This window comes from Argiope bruennichi, chromosome 9, assembly GCF_947563725.1.
Source record: "Argiope bruennichi chromosome 9, qqArgBrue1.1, whole genome shotgun sequence".
Lineage (NCBI taxonomy): Eukaryota > Metazoa > Arthropoda > Arachnida > Araneae > Araneidae > Argiope > Argiope bruennichi.
Genome location: NC_079159.1, coordinates 98,279,469 through 98,300,941, shown reverse-complemented (window position 1 = coordinate 98,300,941; position 21,473 = coordinate 98,279,469). Strand labels below are relative to the sequence as shown.

Here is a 21,473-nt window from a genome sequence, read left to right as displayed (position 1 = left end):
TATGACTAGAAAAAAATGGCCCTTTAAAGGGTTAAATTAGCAGAATTATGGGCATGAACCTATATCAACCAAATTCATTAAAATTAAATTTAACCCATAACTTGGCAAACCAATTCGTCGTTAAAGGCGATTAATAAAAAATATACTTAAGTTTAAAAAAAAGCATTTTTTGATTAGTACTTACAACAACAGAAGAAATTACGAGCTTCTTTGGTACAAATGCTTTATTTGTAGTTCCAAAATTTAAAGGTTTGCATTATAGAGAATTTTTACCGTTAATTTCACTACGTATCATACAATTAATAGATAATGTGACTTCAAACACTTTTTATACAACGAATTCTGAAGAATTTACGAAAACAAATTCTTAGCTCTGAGATTACTTATTACTTATACATTTATCGCAACAAACAATTTTATAAGATGTCGAATCATCCATATAAATTTTTTTTAAATTCATTTATCCTTTTTAAATGCATAATTATGTCCTATAAACTTTAATTTCACTAAATGAAATATAAAATTAAAGAAAAGATGATGAAAAGGAAGATTTTAAAGAAAAGAATAAAAGAACAAGAGCATCAGTTATTCCAATCAAAAGAGAATTTCATATCATATTTCTCCAGCATAATCATTCTTTTATAATTAATTTCAGATAAAAGAAATTGGAATGACGAAGCCGAGAAAGAATAATACTTTGAATGAAAGTGCAACATTTACTCTAACATAACCATAATTTAATTCATTTCACTTAAAATTTCGAAGATCCCAAAACTTTTCTTGCTTTAACGTGCGTTTAAGAGGGAACTGTTCTTATTTTTATTCATTTTATTCATGTTAAAAAGAATCTCACTGAAACGAGAACTAATAACATGAAAATACAATTAAGTGGAGGAACGTTCGATGAAAAAGGAATGAAATAAATTGGAGAAACATTTCTCTTTAATTTAAATTCGAAATTTGAAACTTTTTCTTTCAAAGAACTACATGATCGGGTCCCCGAAATTTGGAAGGAAAAGTCTTCCATTTTAATTATGCTCACTGAGTTCTTTGAAAATTCTTGTGAGAGCTTTTATAACTCATAATTATTCACAGAACGTTGCCTGGTACTTCACTTCCGTCACTAATTGGAAAAACTTCGCAATTATTTCAGAGTTTAAGATAATTCAAATCTAGAATTATTCTGGAATATACGGAATGGTGTTTCGTCACTGAAAAGATAGATGTCATCTTTATTGAAAAGTGTTCCAGATACGGAGATTAATATTTGAGTTCTTTCAGTTTAATAGAATGTACTACTGTTTGCAATGGAAAAAAATAATTTGTTTGAAAGTGCTAGTGTTCTATATTTGATGGATGTATTTTATATCCAATGATGTTTTCTTTTATAAATTGATTCTACACGGATGATGTACGGTTACTAAAATATTTCATATCATTTCCTTTAGAAATGTGCTCCATGCATAAGGCTTAACATGAAAGTTCAATTAATTTAATGGCAGAAAAAACTGCCTACAATGGAAAAAAAATTAAAATCCCTACTTAATTGGTAGATTTTTTGTTTCCAATAGATTTTTTTAAAGCTTTTCTATGTAAAGAACCTTATTTCAATAGTTTTCAGTTAATGAAAATTCCGATATTATTATTATTGAGGGTTATTATCGATATTGTTATTATTACAGATGTTAGGAATAACATTACAATTCTTTTAATCTAATGGAAGGAACTATTGTCTGCGATAAAATATAAACCTGTAAATTAAATTGGTGAACTTTTGTGTTACGGAGAAATATTTTATAGATTGTGAATTTTCAAGATATTAATAAGTCCTACCTAAATAGTATTTGATCGCTGAAAATTTCGATGTTGGCATTATTGAAGAAAAAGTACTAATATAGAATAATAAGATTAATATTAAAATATATCTATCGACTATAAGATGGTACTGCCTTTGCTAGAAAAATTTAATTCGTATTAAATTTGTAGCGTTTTATGTAAAATATATATTCTATATTTTATGAAATTTACCTCCGTAAGTTAAGCTTGCATTGAAACTTTTCAGCATTATAAATGTTAAAGATGTCGCTTTAGCAGGGAGAAAATTAAACAGGTGTCATAACGCCTTTTACTGAAATAAAATTTTAAAAATTAAAAATTTCTGCTTGCAAAGGCAAATGACAGGAGGACACTATTGTCTATGATAAAATTTGATTAATTTTATATTGATCAATTTTTTGATTACATATATAGTTTATGGTTTGTGAATTGTCAAACTATCAATAAGTCTTGCATGGATAGCATTTTGATACAGAAAATTTTAACGTTATCTTTATTATGAAACGGTACAAAATACTATCCAGTATTGCAGAACCAGATGATCGTAAAAGGCGTTTAATTATTAATAGTGACAGTGATTAGTATCAATGGTAACCTGCCAATGAGATAAATCGATTAATCACATTGATAGTTTAGTAATAATAAATCCTAATCACATTGGAATTAGTATTATCTATACTAATAATGAAGATAAATGTGTTTGTGTGTGTTGGCGTTTTAAAGTCAGACCGTTTCATTTGCAGCTGCGAAATTTAGCACATTTATACTTTGAAGATCAGGAATGTGTAAATGTGCACCTCGGAGCGAGTTTTTCAAACTTTAATTAATAAAAATTAAGCTAAATATTGACTTTGTTCCGCGATAACTTCGGAAAATATTAATACAGAAAAATCAATTTTATACCATTTTTTTATGCTGAATTAGAAAGATTTTTATTGAATAATTCTTTGAGATATTGCATAAATTCTAAACATTATTCTGTGAAACATATAAAACTTCTATGCCGAATGATAATGTTTTGTACACGCAAATTAAAAAAAAAAATATTAAACATATTTGGTTTCAGCAAAAAGATGCTTTTGCATTAATTAAAGTTTAATCACTTCAGCTTTAATTTAAAGTTAAATTTTAGCTGTCAGTAAATTAGAGAAACACTTAGTAAAATGGGCAGAACTGCTTTATACTTTTATAAACTATGAAATATATGACTATCAAAATTTATGTTTAAAAATATTTTGCTGAAGAAGCTATTAAAATATTAAGTTTTATATTTAATTTAACATTTTAGCTAGTATTAGTTCCAACAAACCAATTAATTGCTCATCAGAGGCGGTTAGTAAATATAAGAACTTCAAGTGATAATAGTTGAGAAATATCCTTTGCTAGACTTCAAATAAAACTGAAAATCAGGGCATACCCTCTCGTACATCAAGCACGTAGATTAAAACAATCGCCTACTTAGTGTCATTTTTGTATCGTTTTTACAAAGAAAAGTCATGTTCTCCCCGAACCAATTTACCTCGATGATGTGTCAGCCACGGATCTGGGCCATCATTAGCAGTACAAAATGTCTTCTCCTTAGTGTCATTAAATTGAAAGTGATTCTGTTCTTGGTTGAAAAACAATTTTGTCTTCATTTCCAGTAGAATCATCCAATATGCCGAGAATTAATGATGCATTTTAAAGCTAAACTGTTGAGGGAATGTGTGGAGGGGGTTATGAGTGTTTTGTTTCCCTGTTTAGTGAAAGCATCTGAAAAAGGTAATTGAGTTCGATCTTCTTTTCCCGACGCAGACATTTTTAAATAATGATAAAATGCCCACCAGTTTTGATAAATTTGCTCATTATTTGGGGAAAGCGATGTTATAATGTTATTTATTGCATTCATTTTTCTTCCTTGCCAAAAAAAGACCGAGTGTTATTAGAAAAGAAGGTATTGAAAAATGGCTTAGGTAGACTCAGAAAAGGATTTAGTGAGTTTGTAATGAAAAAAAAATTCCATTTGAATAGGCTGAAAAGTTAATAGTTTCTTTATTCTAATTAGAAGAAGGATTGTTTGAAAAATTCAGATTATTTACCCTTTTGTTCGATTTCAAGACGACTTAATTAGGTAATTAATATTGATTTTTATTAATTAGCGTTATATTTTATAATAAATTTGCGCAGAAATCTGTTCAAAATGAACAAAACCAGCTATTATAATCTTACTAAATTCTTTCATAAGGATATTGAATTTTTGAAAATTTATAATTGAAATACTTTTAAGTAACTGAAAAGTATTCGTCTGCTTTTTAAGATCGTTATCTTTATTTTGAAACATTGGAATATGCGTTTGATAATTTTTTCATCTTCGCATTAATAATTAATGATTGCAATTTTTTAATTATTATGTGAAGTGTACAAATATTTAATATTTTAATTACGTTTATATTTTACTTTGAGATTTAGTAACATCATTATGAGATAGCCAAGAGCATTATACTGATAGAAGTTCGAAAATAACTAGAAAAATTGAATTTGTTTTTTATTACATTTATTACAAAAATCATACATGTACTAGACAACGACTACAGATCTATTTCGGCTAAAATTTGTCAACAGAAAGTCTATTAGACTGCCCTTAAAAATGACATCATGATGCATAACAAGCTAAATAAATGAAACTTGGGATTTGATTTTATTGCTAAATTCAGAGACTTCTTTAGTATTTTGAAACAAATTTGTTGTTTGTTATCACTAGACACGTATGCTTAATTAAGAGTATCAAAACAGATTTTTGTTATAACGAATATGTTACATTTTAAAAACCCACATCCATTTATCTGTATTACTTTTCCTAATACATAATGTCAAGGCTTAAGTGGAATGCTAAGAGAGTTTAATCATTTGAGTGAATTTTCTAAATGTTATAAAGGAGGAATTAAGAAAATTTATACATTATTTTATTTAGAGGGACAGATAAAAAGGATTAATTTCTTTTCACAAGATACGTTGTGAAGAATGATTGGTAAAAAGGTGTAAGTTAACCCTTTCAAGCGTCATGGGAAGTATGCTTCCCACCAAATTCATCAACGTTTGTATGAAGTTATATAGGTTGGCATAAGTTAAGAAAATTTTTCAACAAGACAGAAACTGAGATCTTCAGTTCTTTATCTCACATAAAAATGGTGATTTATTATGCAATTATTAATTATCATAATTAATTATTTAATTTAATTTAATTTATCAAATAAGATAAATGAATTACTTTTCTTATGCCAGTATCAATCTTAAAAATATATTAGTATATCATGACTAGAAAAATTACCTTATAGGAATATGTGTGCGTGTGTGTGTAAAAAAGCATAAAATCGTTTTCGTATACAGTTGGGTATTTTCCCTGTTTGATCTATTCTGTTTTTTTTCTTTCGAAAGCAATATTTTAGTTTTTCATCCGTGAAAAATCTGAAACCGTGAATACGAACATTGTGAATACTTTTCACTATATTACAATTGCTTACACTGACTAGAGTATCGTTTATATATCTATTCGTTTAAAATAGTAGAGTAAACTTAAATCGCTTTCCGATCCAACGTTTTACAGCTGCAGAAATTTCTAAAAAACATCAAATAATTTGTAAGACAATTGTTAGTTTGCGCCAAAAAAATTTCGGGGAAATTTTTACTGAAATATATATTTTGGCTACCAGTTTTCAGGCCTATTAATCATTAAAAACTGTGTTTTGGATAATTTTTTCTAGCATGGTGACATGTCGCCAAAATTTGCCCACAATTTAAAATATTTGGCTATCATTTAGTTACTACAATTAATTTCTGCATGATATCTAATTTCTAATATTGAGTAAGATTTTGATCAAATATTGGCTCAGAATTAATGTGCTAAAATCTAACGCCAATGCAAGGTTATTGCATTCGGCTTTTAGTAATTAATTATTGATGTCTACATTGTCATCAGTATTTGGCGACAATATACATGAAGGTCATTGTCGCCATTATTTTAGTTTGAGAATGACTAGAGAACCAAAATGGAAAATTTCTGTGCAACAGTGATATATTAGAAACATTATTTACTAATAAGCTCTTACTCCTGTTCAATTATTCTAAATAATAACTTAATTAAACATAAATTTTTGTAAGTTGAATGATTATAATTGTTCTTAGTAATTTTTTATTTTATGGTTATTTAGAAATATTTTAAAATTCTTTTCATCAGGAGGTTTTAATTCAAATAAATGTTGGGTATAAAATATTTCGCATCAATTTTATTTTGAAATCATAGAAATATTTTGCTTTAAATAAAAAAAAAGTGAAGTTGACTAGCAGTTAGATACTAAATGACATGATCATTTATCTCATATAACTTGACATCAATACGGACGCTGATTTATTAAATGTACAAAGAAAATTCTAGTGAAATGTTCATTTCCTTACTCCCTTTAATACCAAAATTTCACATCTGAAGTTTGAAGAGAATTCTATTGAAGAAATCCGTCGCGTATGTAGGATTTGTGCAGGTTAAATTTAAGGTAGTTGGTACAAATACCCTGTAAATGGTTTGGTTTGGGGTGACAGGGGGTGACAAGTCAGGAGAAGTTTCTTCTTATGATATAGGTTCAGAATCACAAGGCCCTTTCACAAATATTCTAAAAATGCTTCAAGAAGTTAAGTTAATGTAATTAAATTAAATTAAATTGAAAATATTTCTGTAATTTTGACATTAATTTGTTGAGACACTTCAGATACTACGTTGCTTTGTACTTTTAAGGATAATCATAGGGAATGTCTTTTACAGATAATCACATGGAATTAGATCTGGAAGCTAAATGTACTTACCCACTACTTCTAACTGGCGAGTGGTCTGCACGCATCGAAAGTAGGGTTTATCTGTGGAAACCTGGCAAGTATAATTTCCAAAACTCTCCATACTAAGGTTCCGGAGAAACACAGTGCTGCTGTCTGATTTTGAAATCTGGGAAAGAAAATGAAATGCCTTCATCAAAAAGGAGGCTCATAACTTTCAGAATTGAAAACATCTGAGATTTTCTCAGAAAATATAATATAAGCAACAAAGAAAATATTTGATAAATATCTCAACATGTAAAAGACATTAAAAGCCTTCACAAGTTTAAAATTGGTCAAACCAAAAACAAATCCCCCAACTATGTTAATTTTTATTTTATATGATATTTAATAGCCTTTTGATATTTCCTTTTGTCATTTTCTCATTTCCGCTCACCATACAATAAAGGAATCTCAAAAAATTTCACTTATTAAGACGATCGAGCTTTACAAAATTCCCTAGTTAATTAAAATTTCAACAATTAATTCTTCAACTATATGAAAGCTCAGTCAAATTTGCGATATCATATGAAAGCTCTAATCATTACTTAGGTATATCATCAATGATCGCTTATTTCTCTACATCAGCAATTTTCCAGACTTATCGAAAAATTTAACTTGTACAGATCCCCTACACTGATCAACTAGCTCAATTTCTCCACTAATCAATATGATTTATATTTTTTTATATAAGTATAAGGAAATATATTTATCTTTGTCTTTTGTTATCATATCTATCCAAGGAAATAGACACGGCAAAATTATTATAATTAATATGATGGAAAAGCAACCAGTTTGTCATCAAAGGCAATAATAATTCTTAAAGCAACATCAAAAAAGGAAAATCTGTTAATTGAAATATTTTCATCATTATTTTCCTGGGTCATCAATAGAAAATCAAATAATCGATAGTATTTCAACGAGTCTGTGATAGACTATGAATGGATGTTTTACAAGTAATGTGGGAATTCATTTATTAATGTATATAAATACATTACAATGTATTTGCATAATAATTCTTAAAACAACATCAAAAAGGAAAATCTGTTAATTGAAATATTTTCATCATTATTTTAATGGGTCATCAATAGAAAATCAAATTATAGATAATCTTTTAATGAGTCTGTGATAGATTATGAATGGATGTTTTACGAGTAATGTTGGAATTCATTTATTAATGTATATAAATACATTACAATGTATTTGCATAATAATGCTTAAAGCAACATCCAAAAGGAAAATCTGTTAATTGAAATATTTTCATCATTATTTTAATGGGTCATCAATAGAAAATCAAATTATAGATAATCTTTTAATGAGTCTGTGATAGATTATGAATGGATGTTTTACGAGTAATGTTGGAATTCATTTATTAATGTATATAAATACATTACAATGTATTTGCATAATAATTCTTAAAGCAACATCCAAAAGGAAAATCTGTTAATTGAAATATTTTCATCATTATTTTAATGGGTCATCAATAGAAAATCAAATTATAGATAATCTTTTAATGAGTCTGTGATAGATTATGAATGGATGTTTTACGAGTAATGTTGGAATTCATTTATTAATGTATATAAATACATTACAATGTATTTGCATAATAATTCTTAAAGCAACATCCAAAAGGAAAATCTGTTCATTGAAATATTTTCATCATTATTTTAATGGGTCATCAATAGAAAATCAAATTATAGATAATCTTTTAATGAGTCTGTGATAGATTATGAATGGATTTTTTACGAGTAATGTTGGAATTCATTTATTAATGTATATAAATACATTACAATGTATTTGCATAATAATTCTTAAAGCAACATCCAAAAGGAAAATTTGTTAATTGAAATATTTTCATCATTATTTTAATGGGTCATCAATAGAAAATGAAATTATAGATAATCTTTTAATGAGTCTGTGATAGATTATGAATGGATGTTTTACGAGTAATATGGGAATTCATTTATTAATATATATAAATACATTACAATGTATTTGCATAATAATTCTTAAAGCAACATCAAATAGGAAAATCTGTTAATTGAAATATTTTCATCATTATTTTCCTGGGTCATCAATAGAAAATCAAATAATCGATAGTATTCCAACGAGTCTGTGATAGACTATGAATGGATGTTTTACGAGTAATGTGGGAATTCATTCTCTTAATATATATAAACACATTGCAGTGTTCATCTTTTTTTTAAAAAAACAAACAAACAATATTTAAAAAAAGAATCATTATAATTATTGAGAACCATTTTCCCGAATGAAACATTCTTCTTTAAATATTTAGATAAATCTTCTTTAATTATAATGATTAGATAGATAATTGTGAGGGTAACAAATTCTAAAAGGATTTTTCTCTATATAAAGATATTCCACCTAGCCTAGTTACATACATGTGCAAGAATTCTTCAAGGGCATTACCCAGACTATGAAAACAACCGAAGAAATTTCCTGCTATTGCAAAACAATAAACCATGGAATTCCAACAATTTGTTTTGTTTGAAACTGGTATGAAGTCTTTAGGATTTAATCACGCAAGTAAATTTCTCTTAATCAAATTTTTCATTAAATAGAAAGATATCGAGTAAGCTATCGTGACTTTATTTGGAAAATACTCAAAAGTTTTTCTTTTAATCTTGATATATTTCGAAAGCTATGTTTATTTTATAGTTATATTTTCCTTTTATTTTCTACTATTCTCTTCTATTAAGAGGCATTCTGATTCTGATTTCAAAAGCGTTTCTAAGTTTCAATAACGATAACTTATGCAAAACTCGATCATTGTTTTTTATTAAATATATTTTTATAGGTGAAAAGTTTTGTTGCATTTATCAAGTACCATTTCTCCATTTATTAAAATAAAAACGATGTTTATATGTATATGTGTAGGCATTCTAAAAGCAAGATCATTTTTGACCTCGCTTATAGTGTATTTGAAGTTACCAAATACAGTTACCAACTATATATACTCTGAAAGGGAAGGATGTAAGCTTCAAAGCATTTAAAGTTTTAATTATGATTTTAATAAATAAAAATGTTAATTAAAAATTTAATTTTAATAATATTTTGGAGGTTTTTAGCGATGAATTTTGAAAACATTATGAATTGAAACAAAGATGAATTATGATGAATTTGAAACAAAGGAATTTGCACCATTTCAAGATATTAAAAATTGTCTTTTTAATGATAGCAATTCAATCACCTTGCGGATTGTGCAGAATTTTGACGATTTTTGAAAATATTTTCCCTCTAATTTATTATAATAGAATATATTGTTGCTATGAAATTCAAACTGCCTTCATTGTTTCATCAGATATTTAATCATGTGATTTTTTTTCCTTTATTGAAAAATAAAGATAAAAAGATACATTTAATGTCATGACAAATATGGAATTTAATTTATACTATAGCAATGATTAGAAGATAGGTTAACAGGAAATGATGTTTTTAATAGTGTTGTTAGGACATGGACTTGATTTCATTCGTTCATATGCAAATTTTGTTAATATACACATAGCTCATATGCATAATGAATAAAGTAACAGGTGTTAATGTAACAAGGCTTACTTTCTGTTACAATGTGATTCATAAATAAAGTTTTCTTGAGTGAATCGCGGGCATCAAGTTAAGCATAAAAATATTTAAATAAAAGTAAACGCAATCGAAATACTTGCAGAGACATTTTGTTGCCAAAAGTTATTTCTTATATATAATATATCAGGACGATGTATTAATTAACAATAGTGTGATAAAACTCTAAAATTGAGCCACCATATAACTGAAAGCCAAAATAATAATTTTTTAAACTGATCTGATGAAATTATTTTGCTTTTTTCACTGAATGATGATCGAAATTAATGAAATTAAAGTATTTGTCGTCTGTAAATGCCACCAAAAATCGCCAAGAAAAAAATTCGCCAATTTGGCGATTTCATCTTGCAGCACGTGATTTGATCTATATTTATGCACATATTTATTATAATATATTTATTCATTAAGTATATTTTTATAATCTGGAGAAATTTTTTGGAGATTTTTGGTCGCCGTTAGAACTGACAAGTACCGAAATTAATTCGCACAAAGAAATAAAGATAGCATTTACCAACCTAGCTAGGCTCACTTGTATTCTAAAATTTATAAAAAAAATAACATTTAATATGTTTGTTTTAAACATTTAACATTTGTAATTTTTAAAAAAACTGATTTTTCATCTGCAAAAACTTTACTTTGATACAAATGATCACTAAATTAGAGTACCAATCATGCAGCACTGACAAAATTACCCTAGAATATCTTGCATCAAAGAATAAAACATTTTTAAAAGTAGTATAACCAAAAATAGACAGAAAATATTTTCTACTCGGAACGGATCGTAATGATATCTTGCCGAAATTATTTCCAATTTTGTTTCAACTTTTCGAAAAACAGATGTAATTTGTGCCAATCATCATCAAATCCACGGTAAGTTTACAACGAAAATCATACCCTTACTATCCCATTTTTACTTGCGGCTATCTAATATTAAAAGCCAAAACTTTCCAAACATTGCAGTACGGCACTTTTTCAAAAGTCTCCAATCTGGGTTTATACCTAACTATACGCCATGAAACTTAATAGTCACTCATCCATACGACAAACTTTCTGGCATGATTAAGTCATTTTTCAAATAAACTGGTAATTTAAAAGAACAAAGTATAACTTTCCATGTCATTTACTGAAGGCAACCGAAACCATAACACTTTTTTTCCCGGGGCTATCAATTCGGCCTATTTTGGTCCAATTTGTCTAAATAGGCCTGATATGCACCGGGTTCGGTAAATCAGTTCTATTTGGGTCTCTGGCCCGCATGCACATTAAGGAAAAGCTTGTCAAAAATATTCTGGATATATCTCACGTATAGCTCGTTATGTCGGCCTAATAGGACTGAAAAATGGGCACTTCGGCATCCATTTTCTATGCACTTGATAATTTGCAGGCAAAGAAGAAAAAGGGTGTGTCCCTGTTGAGTTGTATCATTAATTTAAATCATGTGACATTTCTCAGTGCTCATTGGCTGTGCAAAACTCGCTGGAAAAGTTTTGGAAAAGCTTCCTTCTTGATTAATCTGTTTCGTTGTTGGAAATAGAATGAGATTTTCATGAGGTGAAATATTGCAATTTCTTCTGCTCTATTTTTTTTTTGTACTAATGCGTGGATATTAACTCTGATTTTAAAGATATTTAAATGGAAATTTATGGGTGTTCTGCTCAATGATTACAAAGACTGGGCTAGAATAAAAATATTTTTGAATTATTTCGTCGAATATTCTTTAAATATTTTTTTTTTCATTATGTCGAATGAAAATTTATACGAATATTATTCGAATATCGCTAAAAAAGATTTCTAAGAAAGTAAGCACATAAGACATTATCACGAATGTCTCTGAAAAAAAATCAGTTCTATTTTGGGCTTAAATTAATCAGATTTTTGAGAAACTACTTACTGTTGTAAATCGATGTGTGTGTAGAAGTTTTTCCACATTTAAACATCAATTATTGACATCAAGACATTATCCCTACTCAGTTTAAATAATTATTTGGAGTAAAAAAATTACTAATTAAAAAAGTCTTAGGACTATTTCATGTTTTAGATTAATCATTTATAGTAAGTTTAATAATTATTTACATAGAGAATAATTAATAAAATTTATTCCTTAATTATACATTTATAACCAGGCCGCCTCACTACAATTTAAGTCCCATCAAAGCCTTTAAAGCCAAAATTGAAAGAAGAAAAGCCTGGTATATATATAAAAAAATATTTTGAGAAGTCATTTGGCATCAGTGGAACAATATTTCTTATAATAATAAAATGATGAAACGCAAAATTATGATCATGTGTTTTCTTATGTTTAGTTATGCAAATAAGTAAATTAAACCATTTTTACTGTATAACTAAATTGTCTCCCATAAAATTTCGAAATATGTTCTAAAATAGTGATAGGGCCACTGTGGCCTGGTGGTAAAGTTTCGGCTCTTTCAGTTTCGAGACCCGATTCCACAGAAGAACAGTCGTATAAGGGGTCTGTTGCACGTTAAATCCGTCAGGACCAAACGCCTTCCGCTGGTTTGATGTAATGTGGAGAATGGGGTGCCATCTCAGGTGTCGTCCTCGTCATCTGACAGCGGTTCAAAATTACGAGGTCCGTCCCAAAATAGCCCTAGTGTTGCTTTACAACGGGACGTTAATATAACTAAACTAAATTCAACTAAAATAGTCATCGAATATTCTCAAAATAAAATGTTAAATTTAAACTAAATTTAAAATTATAACAATATATTTCTCATGAAATAAAAACCCATTCTTGAACTGTTAATTCGTTTGGAACTCAGAGGCAGAAATAAAATAAAAAAAATCATCCATTTCGGGTAAAGCATTTTAAATTGTCTGTTGATTATTCCCTTTTAAATATGTGCAAAATAATAAGCACTGCAAAAAAAAAAAACCCTTTAAATAATAATTAAAATTAGTCAGAAGTAAAAATGATACATCAATGTTTCTTAGCGAATATTATCAGGGTTAATTCAGATATACACTTCTTAATTCAAACTTTAGCTTTTGAATAATTATAGCATGGCGTCATTGTAGAAGCAAAAATCTACAAACAGAAAAATGACTTGTTGTTTCAATACACATTATATAAATTTATCGCTTTTTTTATTCGATCTTGATTTAATTTGGCACAAAAAAAGATAAAAATTGCTGAACTTTTCAAAGTCCAGAAATTATTTAAAATATTAATTAATTAAAAGTTCTGCACATATTGGTGTTTTTCAGTAACTGCAGAATTGTTTTTTACATTAAAAACATTTTCACACTCCTTTAACTCAAAAATGTCCCCAGTTTTGTAATATTGATTTTTCCTTTCCCTAAGTACTTTTTAAATTTTATATCATACACACTTTGTAGTAATGCACTTTACTTTCTCGTATATGAGATATATAGAAAATATTACAATCGTCCAAACTTTGTCGAAACCATATTTTTATCATTATTTCTGTCTATCTATGAAGATGGTAACACAAAAACGCTTTGCGCTGGGCAGATGGAATTTGATTCATGGTATCTACTCCAAAATTGTAGATTTCTATCCATTCTACAAATCTATTCATTTAGAGAAAGCTTATCTATTTGGCTGTTCGTGAACAAGCAAACTCGATCACTTTGAAACATAAAAAGAAAAACTAAATAGATGAAATATTGTGCACAGCTTTAACATCTAAAATGTACATTTTTATCAAACTTTCAGCCAAATTTATTGAAAGGACCAATCATCCGTCGATCTGTATTTCCCATGTTCGTAAACGTAGTAACTTAAATGAATAAAATTCAATAAGTGATCTTGTAATCATAACTGTAGTTCTATGTCATTTTTTTCCCCGATTAGTCCGAAAAAGCATCCGAAATACATTTTCACACTATAGAATCAATAAAAATACTAAATTCCTGCCTAAAATCTAGATTTCATATCAATTATTTGTCAACATATTTTAATTAATACTAAAGTTCATATTCGGGTCCACAATTTCAATTTAGTTTGGAGGGGATAGGATTTATATAAGAAAGTATGCAAGAAAGTGTTTGGGAAAGCCATCTTTTTTTTTACTTTATAGCATTCAAACTAAATGCAGTGGTCTATCGAACCACTGATTCGGTGCTTTTGGAGTGTTAAAATTAAAATGAAGCATCATTTTTTTGAGCAGACTTTCAAATTAATTTTTATTTTGCAAGCATATTCACTTTTTTATTGGCAATTTCAGAAAATTTATAAAAAGATTCCATTACATTCATATCTTTAAGTCTTTGAGCAGTACCTGTAGCACGATTTTGATTTTCGTGCTACGGATACCCCACATTTTTTTTCCGAAGGAGAACATTCTAATAAAAAAAAGTTTGTGTTGCCATTTGAAAAATTTTGAAATTTTGCCACTGTAACCGCAACTCTTAGAGTTTAACTGTTGTTTTTCATATGACTCTTGAAGACATACCTGAAAATACCTTGAACCAAAATCTTATCCCGTTCTTATGAATGCTATGATAGTTATGGTCTCATATATCCGGATGATTGTTTATAGTAAACCAATATTGAAGCAAATCTTTTTCCCCTTGAGCTTGTGACGTTTTACAGAAGCCCCTTGTGGCGTTTACACAACAGTATGGTGGAATCCCTCCACCATACTGTTTACTCTAACTTACTTGTCCATGTTTGTTTGTTTGTTTGTTTTTTTTTGTAAATTTTGTAGTGTAGTTGTATTTGTGTAGATTAAAAATATTAAATTTAAAACCGGGCAGTTCAGTAGAAAATCGCGACACACTAACTATAGTGTTTATATATATATAAATTTCAAGTAAGTTTAAAAATATTTAGCTGGTGAAGATAATAATATACTCAATGAAAATGAATGAAATTAAATTTTAAGAAATCGTTAATCTCAATGTACCACTTGATTTCCTACGGTGGTCCGTTTTGAATGTATTCATTTCATATTTACATTTTAAGCCAAGGAAGCCAATATTCCAGATTAATAAGCTAGTAACTAGAGACTATTAGTTTTATATAAGATGGTAAGCCTGCACCAGCTTTATATTAACCGGCGATTTCCTAGAAATGCTCGCAGGTATTATCTCTAGGGTTACTACTTCTGCACTTAAATAGTTATGATAATATAGATGCAATTCCTGTTAACGCTGATATTCTATAACGGATTTGAAGCTCATTCCGTTGGTGGAATTTCATCCCCTTTGCCATATCGCAGGAAATATCTCTGGATATATATTGCAACATCCGAATCTAATGCGATTTGGAATGATAGTTTAGTCTTCCCAACGCATTGTTGATGATCGTCGCATATATCAGAATTTAATTGCACTCGAATGCACTGTTCCAAATATCATGAATATAGTCATGTATCATTTCTTAAATCAGTTATAGCGAATATTGAGGCTGCTAACAGACTGATAACGATATGGTGTGAAATGTGTCAGATTTTTACTATTGTAATATGTTACATATTATTCAGCATTATGCCTTATTGAAATGCACTATTATTAACTGAATAACTTTACATTAATCAGAATATTTGAAGTGTAAATCAGAGCTCCCTTGGCTTTATTGCATTTTTGCGGAACAAGGCACGTTTCGTATTGAGATTATGTTATTTACATTAATGTCTTATTTCGGAGCATGACTAGTGCTATTTTGGGACGGATTTCGTAATTTTGAACGCAGATCAAATGACGAGGACGAAACTAAACTGGCACGCTTTCTTTAAGTTTCCAGACATATAATACCAAAATGAGGACATTAGGCCCATGATATCAAATTTAATGTGCAATAGACCAGTATAAAAGAAAGACTTAAGAACCTAGAGCCCTCCGATCAAGAATTTTAGAACTGGCTATTAGACAATATTCCTTGAACGAATTGCTAAAGGTGGGGAAAAGAGAACCCTCTAAAGTCATGGCAAAGTCCGCAAGAGGGAATGACATTTCTAGTGTACTGGAAACCTATTTAGCTTTTCAAAATCCCATAGTATAACATTGAAAGCATGCCGTAAAATTTAAATATCCTTCTTTCGACTGAATCAGTGTAACTTTTCACATTCATAATGTTGTCCACACAATTCGTGCCAATTTTTTTTTATTATATCCTTACAATTTATTAGCTGTCTCTTTAACATATATGTAAATATACCAATGAGCAGATGATCGATCTGTTGTTAATGGATTCGGCTCAAAATTTAATACACATCTAGAATTTTGTTTGTACAGAAATATTACAAAATTCATCAATAGATGCGTTTTGAATTATAGACTTTACAGTCTAGAACTGACAAACTTCTATAAAAATTTTCTTCCAAGTTAGAAAGCAGTTAAAGTATTTTGTGTAAAGGATACATACAAATTTTAAATTTTTCTAGTTGATTTATTTTTGAATTTTTCGGTTTAACTCTTTGATTATCGATTGTTTTGCATACAACATATGCAAATATATTTTTTTAAAACCGAGCGAATTGTTATTTTATGCTAACCTACAATAGCCAGATACAATTCAAATTTGCAATGGTAAACGATAAACACCTAATCCTGAAAAATCGCTGGATGCAGCAATTTTTTAATGAATATTGAACTTTCTCTTCGTGTACAGGAAAATATTTTTTTTTAATAATGGAATTCACGGAGAGATAAGACATATCTTTTATACATACTGTTAATTCTCGGATTCTGAAAGCCTACGCGCTTTTGTGCATGCATCAGGATGATTTTATTTAATTAAAATATGGGTATGTGGGTAAGATGAAAGGATATGTTTAAATTTAACAATAAGAGGAACTCGGACAATTTATGGACTTAAGAGACGTAAAAACGGCGTAAAACTCGTATATTATCGAAAATAGATATGTTTCATAATAAATACTTTAGAACTATTTTTATTTACTGTAAGGGGCTTTAACCCTTATGTTCATTTTGTATAGTATACCATACATACAACTTTATAAAAATATACTACCACTATAAAATAATTTTTAACTTAGTTAAATAATTTTTATATACATTAATAATAATAATAATTAATAATGTAATGTATATAAAATAATTTTTATATACATTTTTTTTTTTTTTTTGCTTTTCTTCAAAAAAGCAATCTTGCCTCGATAAGGGTTAAATTATGGTGAAGGAATGAAAGAGTTCTGTCTTTAAAATTCGGTAATTTATTTTACCTACAAAATAATAATAAATTATTTTTTATGTCACAACACTTTTTTAAAATTCGTTACGGATTTTTTTTGATAGCTATGAGATAAACAATGTAAGATAATCTCAGTCACATTTAATTATGCCGTCGTCCTGGCATGGGGTTAGCACGTCTTCCCCGTGATCTGGGCATCCAGAGTTCGAGTCCCGGTTCAGGCATGGCTGTTCTTGATTTGTTCTATCTGTGAGATGTGCGAATGTGCCTCTCCCCCTGTAAAAGGGGGTTGTGCATTCGAATGTGATGCGTGAGTAGCTAAGACGTACTCTTGGCCCTAGTTGGAGCTACTAAAAAAACAAGAGACGCACCCTCGGCTGAAAATCGTTGACTTTGTCAGCGAGCTCGTCCATGGCAAGTGCCATTAGAAACAACAACAACGTTTAATTATATCATATAAAATATTCTTCCTGCCACTCTTGAAAGCTTTTTTGCTTCTTTAATTAGACATATAAACAATCAATACGCGATTCTGAATTAAAATAAAATAGTCAAAAACTGCACGTCACTCAAATACACGTGAAAAAAAAAATTGAAATCAAAACTATCAAATGAGGCGGAAATCATATTCAAAGAAAGACGAAGAATTATGGAAATGCGCTCATCCTTAAACATAGTACTCATTAGCGTCTGAAATCGGTTTAGTTTAGTTTAGTTATATTAACGTCCCGTTTGAAGCAACACATGGGCTATTTTGGGACGGACCTCGTCATTTTGAACCGCGGTCAGATGACGAGTACGACACCTGATCTGGCACCCCCCTCTCCACATCACACCAACGGGAGGACGTTTGGTCATGCCGGATTTAGCGTGCAACACGACGGTTCTTCGGTGGAATAGGGTCTCGAACCTGAAACCCTCCGGCTCCGAGGCCACCGCGGCCCGTCTGAAATCGGTAGTCTCAGGATAATAAAACGAAGAGTACTTTTGATTTTCCGATTGTAAGAAATTATAAATAATATCAATTGACATTCAGAAAATATAAAGTGATATTTGATGAAGTGTTGTAAACATTTCTCAATGTCTTTTAGAAATTATATATTTTTTATTTATTTATTATTCAAGACATTTTCACTAAAGCACCATGATTTCTGAAACTGTAAAAACAGATATTTCTGTGAAATCATACGTTAGATAAAGAATTCAAAAAGATTTTGTGAATTTTTAAATTTCTCTGAATCTATAAAAAACAAAATATATAATTTTATATGATTACGGAGTAATGCAAAACAAACTTTACGCAAGTCAGAAAAAAAAATTGAAAAAAATACAGTATGCAATATACATTATATCATATGTTTAAACGATAAAATTACATTTCAGTTACTTTTTTTCAATCTAATAATGTTTAGATATGAAATTTTATAATTGACAATGCATCCTTTTTGAACACCATTTATGAAAATTTCATTGTGAATATATTATTAGATTTCGCTTTATCATTTAGGTGTTCTTAAAAATAAACATTTTACATCTCTATTGGCAATATAATACATCAAAACTTTACCTTTATGATGCTATTTCACTGCCAGTAAATGTGCTACGTAACTCTTATCTTGAAATAGTTTATTGAAATAATTATTTTGAAAGGGGTCTGTAAACTACAAATGGAGTAATTTCGGTAGTAATAATAATCATTTCTTTACTGTTAATTTATTGTTTGTTTCATTATTATATCCTTCTATTGTTTCTCTTCAAAATATACATTGTTTTATTTAATATTGTGGCTGTTGGTATTTATACTATTGCAAATGATGTCAAACAGAGTGAGATTATTCTTTGTCTCTAATAATGATGATGAAAGTGTAGGTGTGTGGGTTAAGTGCGTGTGTATCGGAGCTCTAACGGCTAGATAGGTTGTCATATAGCTACTAAATTTGGCTGTATACAATGGAAGGTAGGATTTTTTATGAAATTTTTATAATGATTTTAATTAATTAAAAATTAAATGAAGGCTTAAAATGATTCTGTGATACCTTTTGAAAATATTAATGCGTAAAATAGATTTATACGTCATTTTAAAAGTTAATCTTTAAATTAAATCTTTGGCTCTGAAATTCAAGCTATTTTTTTGTTTCATGAGATACAGGATTACTTGATTATTTTCCATTTTAAAGCTTAAGAAGAAGAATTCTGTTTAATATCTTTGTAGCTGGGGATAAAAAACGTAAAGTTACATCCTCAAGAAATCAAGAAAATATATAAACTGGATATTTCCGTATTTACTAACTCTATGATTTTATGGGACAACCTTCAATAAAAAGGCCCATGTACACAATAAATAAAATTAAAAGTAAGACAATTAGTAAATCACATGGCGTTAACGGCAAACAGTTTTACGGGATGATGAACATTTAATACCTAAACGAATTATTTGAAATAAAATGTAACTGTATTCCAGAAAAATAGTTAGTTACTTGAAGAGTCTAATTTTCAAACAATGTAAAAGCAGTAAAGTGCATTTTAACTATTTATTTCTCTTGCCCAAAAAAGGACACACAAGGAAAGATATATTTTTATTTGTCACAATCATGATATTGATAAATATATATACAAACAGCGCTATTCACTTATTTTTATCGATAAATGTATATACTAATAACGCTATTCACTATTTTTTATTAATTAATGTATATACTAAAAGCGCTATTCACTAATTTTTATTGATTAATATATATACTAATAGCGCTATTCACTTATTTTTATCTATAAATGTATATACTAATAACGCTATTCACTATTTTTTATTAATTAATGTATATACTAAAAGCGCTATTCACTAATTTTTATTGATTAATATATATACTAATAGCGCTATTCACTTATTTTTATCGATAAATGTATATACTAATAACGCTATTCACTATTTTTTATTAATTAATGTATATACTAAAAGCGCTATTCACTAATTTTTATTGATTAATATATATACTAATAGCGCTATTCACTTATTTTTATCTATAAATGTATATACTAATAACGCTATTCACTATTTTTTATTAATTAATGTATATACTAAAAGCGCTATTCACTAATTTTTATTGATTAATATATATACTAATAGCGCTATTCACTTATTTTTATCGATAAATGTATATACTAATAACGTTATTCATTAATTTTTATTAATCATGTATACACTAATAGCGCTATTCATTAATTTTTATCGATAAATGTATATACTAATAGCGCTATTCATTAATTTTTATCGATAAATGTATATATTAATAGAGCTATTCACTAATTTTTATTGATAAATTTATATACTAATAGCGCTATTCATTAATTTTTATTGATAAATGTATATACTAACAGCGCTATTTACTAATTTTTATTTATGTTAAACTTTATTAATTTTTTTTGTTATAGTAGATTAATAAAAGCAGTTTTATCTTTTTTTGCAAAATAGTCAGAATATATTTAGTTTCAAGTTTAATAAAATATCAGTCACTCGTCGCACTTAAACAAAGACTGCATTTTAATGTTTAATGCGGAATTAATATTACAATTCATATGTTAAATAAAATTTTATGTTCCAAACAAATTTATAATTCAATGACAAAATAATTTAAATGTGGATTGAAATTTACTAAATTTCTGACATCATCGAATTTAAAAAGTTAGATTCTTCTAAACGTCTTCACATAATTAAAAATATAACCTCCGATACAATTAAGGTAACCAACATCATTAATAATTTAACAGAATAAATGATATATGAATCTAATAATCATTTTATAAATGTACCTTATAAATATTTTATATTCAGAAAATAGAATCAGATGTCTCAGTTGCATGCAGAAATGACGTTATCCCCAAACTACATTCATTTCGAATATTACATTGTATCAAAGTATCCATTCATAATAAAAGAGTTATAATGAATTATAGAATACTGAATTGCTGATTTTTTCCGTGTTAAGTTATCAAGGGATTGGAACATTGAAATACATGTAGCTGTGTCTTTTTCCTGTTCCGTGTCTATGTCTCTTTCAGAATG

At 28.3% G+C, this 21,473-nt stretch overlaps 1 protein-coding gene across 2 annotated transcripts in view; it reads right to left on the bottom strand.

The window, feature by feature from the left end:
• The window catches only part of LOC129983636 (uncharacterized), an 876,385-nt gene that overhangs the window by 247,435 nt on the left and 607,477 nt on the right, over positions 1 to 21,473 (bottom strand). For both annotated transcript variants that reach the window (XM_056093174.1, XM_056093175.1), the window contains one exon: positions 6,670 to 6,805. In XM_056093174.1, coding sequence (XP_055949149.1) covers positions 6,670 to 6,805 — 136 coding nt within the window. The remainder of the gene's footprint in view (positions 1 to 6,669; positions 6,806 to 21,473) is intronic.